This window comes from Canis lupus, chromosome 29 (genome assembly GCF_011100685.1).
Source record: "Canis lupus familiaris isolate Mischka breed German Shepherd chromosome 29, alternate assembly UU_Cfam_GSD_1.0, whole genome shotgun sequence".
In the NCBI taxonomy this organism is placed as follows: domain Eukaryota; kingdom Metazoa; phylum Chordata; class Mammalia; order Carnivora; family Canidae; genus Canis; species Canis lupus.
In genome coordinates, this window is record NC_049250.1 from 14,913,471 (window position 1) to 14,923,919 (window position 10,449).

The window sequence follows — 10,449 nt, forward strand, 5'->3', positions numbered from 1 at the left end:
GCCATTTCTCTATCCATATACCAGTTCAATCAAATCACACTATGGTGACTACTTTGTAACTGATTAGAGACAAATCCATTCAGTTCAAGAGAGCAGAAAGAGAGCAAACACTCCACAAGCAGGGCAGTTAGGGATATTTAGAAGGGATGGGGAATGGAGATATGGGCACTGAAGATGTGGGAATGTAAAGTGTCCAACAGCCATGGCTCCTACTCCCATGACCCTCCAGCATGCGGAAGCAGTGGAAGATGCTCTCAAGTCTGCCAGCATCTGAACGTTGTGATAGAAAAAGTAAACAAAAGACAAACCAATAATGATAATTAAAGGTGACTGAACTGGTTTAGATGGAACAGGCAAAGAAACATAGTAAAGTGTTAACATTAAATTCACAAAACATTTTAACGTTTACAAAACACTTCCACATCATCTCATTTGAGCCAGTCAGGAAAGGCATGATGAGTGGATCCATATTCCTCCTGAAGCTGAGCAGTATCAAAAAAATTGCCAAAGAGTACATAGTTACACTGCAGAGGATCTGCTATTTCTACTATACCTACTCATACCTTTTAAAGCAATTTACAGAGAAGTGCAATCAGGTTTGCACATAGGTAAAAATCATCATTCAAAAATGTCTTTTCAAAAGGAGAGCTGATGGCATCTTCATGAGACAAGGACCTTCCACAAACACTGAATGTACTAAATGCATTCTTTGGCTTCAAATATTCCTCCCTCCCTCCCTCCCTCCCTCCCTCCCTTCCTTCCTTCCTTCCTTCCTTTTTTCTTCCTTTTTGTCTCCCTATGATCCTTGTTCTGAAAAACAATGGGAATATTGGGAAGTGACAGGGGTGCCTGGGTGTCTCAATGGTTGAGCGTCTGTCCTTGGCTCAGGTCATGATCCTGGGGTCCCGGGACCAAGTCCTGCATCGGGCTCCTCACGGGTAGCCTTCTTCTCCCTCTGCCTATGTCTCTGCCTCTCTCTCTGTGTCTTGCATGAATAAATAAATAAAAATCTTTAAAAATAAATATGGGAAGTGACACAAGGGAGTAAGAATGTGTGAGTACATGGATTACAAAATAATCTTTCTGGGAAAATCTTGATTTCCCATCCATAATGGAAGAGATTTCTTTCCTAAGTACCTGAGGCCAGGAGGTTCTTAAATCACATTGGGAATTAACTTTAATGTCCCCATGCCACCCACATAGTAATATCCATTCTCTCCATGGATATCAATATCCATTGCGATAGCAATATCGCATTGTTCTACCATAGACATACTATCTGAATTGTCTGCCAACACGGTTGTTTGCAAATGATGGTCTCCTTCAGGAAGTCTGAATGTTATTTTTATGTTAAGGCACTTTTGACATGATCAGCACTGTTGGTTTCCTTTTTATAATACTTGCTTACCACTGTGTACATATAGCACAAATGTGTGTGTGCGCTTGTGTGTGTGTGTGTGTGTATGTCCAAATGGACAACTCAGTCAGTACAGTTGTCAGCCAAACACATTACTAGAAAAGCCCAGTTAATGTTTCTTCAACATAAGTTAAATTGATTATGTGCAATAATCCTGCAACGCTACAGTAGATCAAATGACCTCATCAAAAATGTTTGAGAAGGTGTCAAACTTATCCATGTTAAATTTCAAAATTTAACTGTGAAAAGCTCTCTAGCTAACCATCTGTTTATCTAGTTTCTCCTATACATAATCAAATTTCTTTCAAACAGGAACTCTTACATTGACAGAGTAAATGAGTCCAAATATTTGGCTTAATAGATTTTTCACTTTAATGAATCAAGTAAAATTAATCTTTCAACTGAAGTAAAGTTTACATTTGTCTGTTTGATCTACAATATTTTTGAAGGATATTCATAATATTTTGTACACTATCCAAAGCATATCTACTTTTATTTGTATTACAAGCAGCTGGCCTGTGTATATAATCGTAGATGAGAAATGTTTTTAATTAGGATATCATCTCAAAGTTTTACTGGATTGTAATTGTAATTATAAAAGGGATAAAAGCTCGTGAAAATACACCGCAGAAACATTTTAATTCATAAAAGCGTTAGGTATCCATAATTCTATTATATGCGTTAAACTTGAGGAAAAAATTTGACTTCGGATAATATGTCAAGCTCAGAAAATCTAAATAAGACATTCTGAAAGACTGTGTGGTAAGAAGGCTATTAAGTAGAGGAAGCAAAGGGCTACGAAGAAAAATGGGGGAATATTATTTACTAATGTTGATGGTAAAATTCAATGAATTATTAGGAGAATTCATATTTCAACACACCATCATCTCCCATTAGTCTCCTTTCTACCATATATGATAAGTAGTGCCCACAGAAAGCAAAAGAAGAGAACTGTTTTTACAGACAATATCCACACTTGGAAAATAAATCCTTTGGTGATTAAAATATCTCAATAGTATTCAGCACTTGGGTTTCACTAGGCAATTAATTCCTGAGAGCACTGAGGTGTTTATAAAGTTACAGTATCTTTTGCATAAAATGACTAATTAAAATCCCGATTTAAAAATTAAGCTCTGGTTATCCCCTTCCTTCAAATTATGTATTTATGACAAATTAAATAATCAAATTTTATCAGAAGTCCTTAGAACAAGATTTATACCTGACTCTGTCAAAACTATGTGTGTGTAAATATACAAACTTCTATTTACAAATAACTAGCTTCCAGGACTGTCTGAAAACTTTTAATGATCATAAATTTCCAGCTCACGTTTTGTAGTTATAATCAATTTATCACTGAATAATTTTGGAGGCGTAAAATAAAGTGTCTCATACTTGAATATTTCATTTTCAGCATTCAAGTGTTACTGCCATCCACCGCGCTATTCGCCTTACAGCCAGGAGATGGCGCTGTGGGTTTTAAATCGCTGCGCTAAAATCCTAAAGCCAAACTGAACCCTCGGCGGTGTCTCTTAATTGGTGGCCACAAGGCGAGCCTTAAAATTGTTCACCTTTTTTTTTTTTTGTTTCCGTGTGTGCGAACAATTTTTCTTTTAAAAATGTTTTTCAATATTCGCGGAAGGTGAGGTTCCAGGGAGGAAACACGTGTAACACGAATAAGTGTTTCAGCCCTTAGGGAGGGCAACTGAATGCAGGAGTAAGTCCCAGGTAACCAAGAAGGGAGTGACTCGTCTTCCTCGACCTCCGTGCGCACGTCCCCTGGTTCTCGGCAGTCTCGGCATCGGTAGGCAAGCCCGCTTTTACGCTGGCCGTCTGCGCCCCTCCCCTTAGCAGCCCCCATAATCGGAAAGTGCCCGCGGGAGCCAAATGAGCCCTCCGTGGCGGGTTAGGGAACCACCTGCGCGCCCAGGTGGGGCGCACGGTTGTGCCGATCAGCTGTTTCTCCGGGTTCTCTGAGGCTTTCTCTTCTCTGTGTGTCCAAACTGTCTTGAGGGCCAACCTTTTTTATTTTTTTTTTCTTTAAGATAAAGAAAAAAGGAAAGTCTTCCCGAAAGAACTTTAGATCAACAGGTTTCAACTTTTCCACGGTCGAAGTCCTTGGAATTTGCCACGCACTTCGGAGCGATTGCAACGCTGGGGCCCTTGGCGCGCTGCCAGCAGGGCTCCAGCTCCCGTGGCCCCAAGCACCCCCGCTGCCCCCTGCGTTGGCCCCGCCGGTCCCCAAGACACACCTGAACCACAGTCTGTCTGCAAGTGAGCTGTGCAGGACCTGGCGAAGACGGTGGGAAGATGCTGATGACGACCACACACCCAAAGGCCTGACTCGCGCTCGACGGATGGGCTTCGCTCTTTCCGCCCCCGATGGGATCCCGCTTTGCCCGACGCCGGGAGGTGCGGGGCGACGAAGCTCGGCTGTGCGGGCTTCAGGCTGACCCAAGTGCCACCAGGCAGCACGCGGCGGGCGAGGCGCAGGGGCAGGCAGGTTAGCCCCCAGGTCAGCCCGCCTCCGGCTGGCGCTGGGGACACGCCCTGCCGGCGCTGGCCTGGGTCCCGGAGGGCTCGGGGACAGCCCCCCCCCCCACCCCGGCGGGCCCCGCCACCTGCCACCTGGCAGGCAGAGGACTCCTCCAGGGAAGCGCAGCCCCAGCCCCGAGACGGTTCTCATCACTCTCAGGAAATTCGCTTTTCCAGGGCAGCTCCCAGGCGAAAGTTCATGGCATTTTCTTTCTTTCTTCCTTTTTGCCAAACTTTGCTTTTACTTTTTAGAATCTTCTCCCTCACGCACGGGACGATTTTCCCTTTCAGAAAACGCACACAGATCCCCAAATCCCAGTGTTCGAGGGTTCTCCTCACTGTTTAATCCAGACAAGTAAACTGTTTATCAGGGCTAGAGAAATAACAAAGAAAAGCTCCTTGCTTTGCTCTTTAAAAGTAGATGGGATTGTGTTCGGTTCTTACTTTTTTTTTTTCTTTTTTAGGTTCCTATTTCGAATTTCGAGCAACTACTGATAAAGATGATCATGATCACTAAGAACTTTAAATGTGACCGAGAAAATTAGTTTGGTCTGAAGTTCAATTCTCTCCTCTCACCGCTGAATTTTTTGGCGTGCTGGCACGGCCCTAGGTCTGTCCCCTCCCGCTGTAACAAAACTGTATTCACCCTTGCACAGCACGCCCTGGCGTCTGCGGACTTGGTATCCGACACTCGGCAGAGCCTGCTCCCCGGCCGGTGCGTGCAGGACCAGGGGCCTCGCAGCGCCCACCCGGGCGGCATCGGGGGCGCCCCGGGGTCGGTGGAGGACGCCCACCCGCCCTTCCCGCCCCCACCCCGAGGGCGGAGGAGACAGTACCCCCTTCCTGTCCCCCAACTGCTTTGGTAACTCACGGTGACATTCTCTGAAACTGCACAGAGTCCGAGCCTTTGGCTTCCTGTGCATCACCCTCAAGGGGTCATCTGTGGGTCAGGCGTTTTCGCCGCGGCCTGATTTCCTGCCCTCTCTTTCCCGGCAGCCAGGGGGTGTTTATTTTGGTTGGTTCCCTGCTACCTTTCTCACTTGCCAGTCGCTAAGGGCGCTCGGGGCCTTTCCCGGTCTCGGGGCGGAATAAAGTTCCAGCGCAGTTAGCCCGAGTTCCCGCGGCCGGCGGCGGCCCTTTGCCGGGCGAAACCAGGCGGCGGGAGCGCACTCGAGCGAGGAGAGGGAGCCTAGGCCGTGCCTGAGGGCGGCGACGGGTAAGCCCGCTAAGCAGCCGCCAGGCAGATGCGTTTGCATTGCCCGGTCAGATGGGTGCAGCGCTCAGAGCCTGACAACTTCCCAGAGGCAATCGGCAGAAGCTGGCGAGAGCGCAGACCTTCGCCGCCACCGCTCCCCGACGGTTGCTACAAGGCCCGCATTTAGAGCTTCTATGAATCCCCCCCGCGGCTTCCCAAAGCCAAGTCCCCAGGGACTATGAAGCGGCACCTCCTCCGGGGAGCCCGGGAGGACTTCCCAGAACCACCAGAGAGAGAGAGGGCTTTGGGCTCCTACCGAGTGAAATAAAGTTGTGCCAAAAGTTTGTTCCAGAAGTCTGGGTGGCCGGGGAGGGCAGCGGGTGGACGAGAGGCGTGGAGGTGGGGTCGTAAGGGCCGCGGCCAGGTGCTCGGCGGTGCAGGGGTACGCGGCGGCCGCGAAGGGCCAGGGTGTGGCCCGGGGCCGCGATCCCCGCGGGGCGGACGGCGCCGTTGCCACCCTCGGGGTGCGGCCGCGAGCTGAGCCCGAGCCCCCGCCCGTCCGGCCCCCAGCTCGGGGCCCTCGGGGAGGCTGGCGGCGCGGGCCAGCCCCGGGGAGGGAGGGGGCGGGAGGGGGCGGGAGCGCCCCGGAGCCCCGGAGCCCCGCGCTGCCAGCCTCAGCCCTCGCCCCGCGGCCCGAGGCCTCTGGGGAGTGACCGGCAGGCGCACGGGACCCACGTACGTTTACAGAGAACCTTTGTTCACGGTCCCAGGGAAAACGAAGCTGCTAATTGAAAAACAATAACAGGAGCGTGTCTGCAGCTTCCTAAAGGGAGAGGTTAACAGCTGCGGGCCCGGGGAGGGCGGGGGAGGGCAGCGCCGAGCCCCAGGCCGCCGCGCGCGTCGACGTGCCACCAAGTCCTGGGCGAGGCACGTGGGCCAGCAGCAGCCTCCCAGGACCCCGGCCTCGGGCCTGGGCTGCGCGGCCTCCCGCAGCCCGCTGGCTCTTCCCCGGGCTTGGGATTCCAGGAAACCCGAAGGCGCGAAAGTGACCGACGGCGGCGGAGTATTTCTGTCCCCAGGGGACTGAATCTCAGGCAGTTATTTTGGAAAGATTCCGCTGAGCCCCCTTTGCATTCTTTCCAGGTGAAAATGCAGACGCCTCAGTGTCGCCCTCGCCCCTCCTCTGTGAAACGAGGCGCCCAACTGTTCGGATATTACCATTCAAAAACAGGTTCTGTGGCGAACCTCATTTGTGAATCTATTACAGAGATTAATAGATTATTTCTCCTTTTTCAACTAATTCTCAGTGGGGAAATTTAACCATATGGTAAGGAGAGAATTAGAATTTCATCACATTAGAGCAAAATGTAATGAAAAGAGCCTAACACCTGAGGCCAACTCTGAAAGCCACAATTAAAAGGTTTTTAATGAAACCGGAGAAACCAAAAATTTCATAGGCTTCGGTAGTTCTGCCACATAAGAAAGATTTATTGGAGGTGTTGGGAAATATTGTTTTTACTTATGTCATAAGGATGGAAAGCAGCCGCTAAATACCATGTGCTCCCAGATGGAACTCCGGAGCGAGGGGACCGCGTGCACCCTTTCCCATCCCTAAAGGAGCACTCGTTCTCCCAGCTCTCCCCCACCCCACCCCACCCCACCCCACCCCCAGCCCCAGCCCCAGCCCTCCAGGAACCACCGAGGCAGAGCCAGAGGTCCCTGACTCCCTTCCTAGCTGTCGGGTTTGCTTCCGGGTAAATAGAGAGGCACAAATGCCCCACTTGGTGAGTGAGAGGATTCGACTCCTGGTGGAGTTGGCTATTCTGAAACCACTGGGTTGTAATAATCTGGAGCAAAGTTTGAGAAATCAGTTTCCTGCCGTTTAGGAAATCGTAGGCTTCCCAATCACCATGACTGTCGCAGTTATTTGGAGACGGCTGCAAAAGCACCCCTTCCTTTTTCTCTCTTCTTCCTTTTTTAATCTAATGGGCTGCATAATCAAGTTGCTCTCCATTTTCCTTCCCCCCCCCCCAATCCGGATAGGAAATGGGCAGTGGGCGTGCGGGTGGCAGTAAGGCGGTGTGGTGTGTTCCAGGGGGACCGGTGCTCTGCTCTCTTACTAGCTGAGAACCTTGGGTGAATTTGGGGCGAGCCAGCGGGACTCTACTTCCCCTCGAAGCTCCCATCACCAAATCCAGATCAGAGTCATCCTACGAACAGGGGTGGAGTGGAATTGTCGCCCGCAAGGGTAATTTAGCACAAGATGAGACAGCAGCGGCGAGGGAAGGGCAGTGGGGGTGGGGTGCGGCGGGTGGGGGGGCGTCTGCTTTCCCCGGGACTCCCAGGCTTTGCCGCCGATCTACAATTTGCTGAAGGAGCAAAGAACATCCTCGGCTCTAAGTAGGGCTTTTAGTGTGCTCATTGATGAGTGAAAGTCGCCACACATGTCAAGCTAAAGGCAGTTGTTGGGTTACTAACAGGACCCAGCGCCTTGCAAACATATGCGCTAAGCTGTGTATACAGATGGCACGCAGAATAATGGAGCAGGCGCCTTTTATAAAGCTCTAGCTGCTGCCTGTCTTCAGACCTGGGAAATGAAACTATTCAGACTCGCGGCCAGATAGCGCCTGCGATTGTTTGTTACCGTTTTAATCCTATTAATTAAAACGTTAACCTGATTGGGTAGAAAGCGCTGTCCCAACAGGCGAGTCTTCTTCATAATAACCTACTCAGAGATAATGATGTAAAAGACTCCCCCGTCTGTGGCGGCGGCTGGTTGATGGGTCCGGAAATCTCTTGAAGGTGAATCCAAGCAAGATAAACGGTGCGGAGAGGCGGCGCGGGGCTGGGCTCAGAGCGGCGGCGGCGGCGGCGGCGGCTCCACTCCCTCCGCGCCCACCCTCCCACCATGCGGGGCCGCGGCCCATGGTGAGCCCCAGCAGCCAGCACCATCGGCTGGAGACGAAGAAGAAGAAGAAGAGGAGGCGGAGAGCGCGGGGGAAGGCGAAAAAGAAAAAGAAGGGGAGAGGGCTGCCAGCGGCACCGGGACCGACGCGCGCACCAGCCCGGGAGCCCGGCTCGGGCGCGTCCGCGGCGCCGCCTGACTCCCCAGCCGAGGCGGCGGCGGCCGGCGCGGCGGGCTGGGGCCGGGGCTGGGGCCGGGGCCGGGGCCGGGGCCGGGGCCGGGGCCGGGGCTGGGGCCGGGGCTGGGGCTGGGGCTGGGGCTGCGCGCCGGCGCCGGACCATGGAGCGCGGGCTGCACCTCGGCGCGGCCGCCGCGGGCGAAGACGACCTCTTTCTGCACAAGAGCCTGAGCGCCTCCACCGCCAAGCGCTTGGAGGCGGCTTTCCGCTCCACGCCCCCGGGCATGGACCTGTCCCTGGCGCCGCCGCCCCGGGAGCGCCCGGCGTCGTCGTCCTCGTCGCCCCCGGGCTGCTTCGAGCCGGCTGACCCCGAGGGGGCAGGGCTGCTGCTGCCTCCGCCTGGGGGAGGCGGTGGCGGCGCGGGCGGCGGCGGCGGCGGCGGCGGCGGGGTGGGCGTCCCCGGGCTGCTCGTGGGCTCTGCCGGCGTGGGGGGCGACCCCAGCCTGAGCAGCCTGCCGGCCGGGGCCGCCCTGTGCCTCAAGTACGGCGAGGGCGCGGGCCGGGGCTCGGTGGCCGAGAGCAGTGGCGGCGAGCAGAGCCCCGACGACGACAGCGACGGCCGCTGCGAGCTGGTGCTGCGGGCCGGGGGCGGCGACCCGCGGGCCTCCCCGGGCGCGGGAGGCGGCGGCGGCGGCAAGGCGGCCGAGGGCTGCTCCAACGCCCACCTCCACGGCGGCGCCAGCGCCCCCCCGGGGGGCCCCGGCGGCGGCGGCGGCGGCGGCGGCGGCGGGGGCAGCGGCGGCGGCGGCGGCGGCGGCGGCGGCGGCAGCAGCAAGAAATCCAAAGAGCAGAAGGCGCTGCGGCTCAACATCAACGCCCGGGAGCGCCGGCGGATGCACGACCTGAACGACGCGCTGGACGAGCTGCGCGCGGTCATCCCCTACGCGCACAGCCCCTCGGTGCGGAAGCTCTCCAAGATCGCCACGCTGCTGCTCGCCAAGAACTACATCCTCATGCAGGCGCAGGCCCTAGAGGAGATGCGGCGCCTCGTCGCCTACCTCAACCAGGGCCAGGCCATCTCGGCCGCCTCCCTGCCCAGCTCCGCGGCGGCGGCGGCGGCGGCCGCTGCCCTGCACCCCGCGCTCGGCGCCTACGAGCAGGCCGCCGGCTACCCGTTCAGCGCCGGGCTGCCCCCGGCCGCCTCCTGCCCGGAGAAGTGCGCCCTGTTCAACAGCGTCTCCTCCAGCCTCTGCAAACAGTGCACGGAGAAGCCTTAAACACCCCCCCGCCCCGGAAAACCCAAGACCGACCCAAAAGCTAGAGGAAAGTGAAAAGCTGCCCCCCCTTTTATTTTGGTCCCCTCGTAGTTGTGAAACACTTGCAAAGCAAACAAAGCAGAGGCGAGAACTGAGGAGCAGTATCAGAGACAAACGGGACTCTTAGCCTTGACATCCCCGGAATCTCGGTCTTCGGGGTGGGGAGGGAGGGAGGAGGGAGGTGGAGTTGGGATGAAGTATGGGTGTCTTTTTTTTTTTTTTTGTCTCAGAAAAGTGGCGACTTCGGTGGCAGCCCAGACCGAGAGGAAGCTTAAAAATAAGTTGGGAAGTAGTCGCTTGGTTATTAAGCGTGGAGCGTTATTTATTCAATGGCAAAATACTAATCCTACTCATGATTGTGGATTTGGCTAGTGCTGAGGGGCAGAGGAGGAGTCCGGGGTTGGGTGGCTTGTGGGACAGAATATTCATTCAGACAAATCAGAAAGGGCACTTGAAAATAAATTTTGATTCTGAGCCAGGAGAAAAAAAAACTTGAAATGTAGACTTATTTAAGTGGGGGAAAAAAACCAGAAAGAGACACGTTGCTATGAAAAGACTTGTATTTTTTATTGTCTCTGAACTTTAATCCTGTGAAAATGCTCAAAAGTTTTGGCAAGAGTGATATAAAAAAAAAAAAAACTGACTGTGGCTGAAAGAATTGCATTTAAAAATATTTATGTGCACCTTGTTACTTTTCACTCTGCGATGATGTATTAACAATTCATGGTATTTATTTGTTATTCTTCAATGACCCTTCCACATCAACAGTATTTATCATGTGTTAAGGTCATGGGTCTTATGTGCAGATTTTTTTAATGCCTCTAAAATTCTGTTTTATAGATTAACTTATACTGTGTGCCAAGTGTTTAAAAGGTTTATTTGCCAACAAGTATGAAGAGACATATT

At 53.2% G+C, this 10,449-nt stretch overlaps 1 protein-coding gene across 1 annotated transcript in view; it reads left to right on the forward strand.

Annotated features, from left to right (window-relative positions):
* Positions 1 to 8,364: 8,364 nt before the first annotated feature.
* The window catches only part of BHLHE22 (basic helix-loop-helix family member e22), a 2,838-nt gene continuing 753 nt past the window's right edge, over positions 8,365 to 10,449 (forward strand). The window contains exon 1 of the mRNA XM_038579242.1: positions 8,365 to 10,449. This exon is cut by the window's right edge and continues 753 nt beyond it. Coding sequence (XP_038435170.1) covers positions 8,389 to 9,504 — 1,116 coding nt within the window. The 5' untranslated portion in view covers positions 8,365 to 8,388 and the 3' untranslated portion in view covers positions 9,505 to 10,449.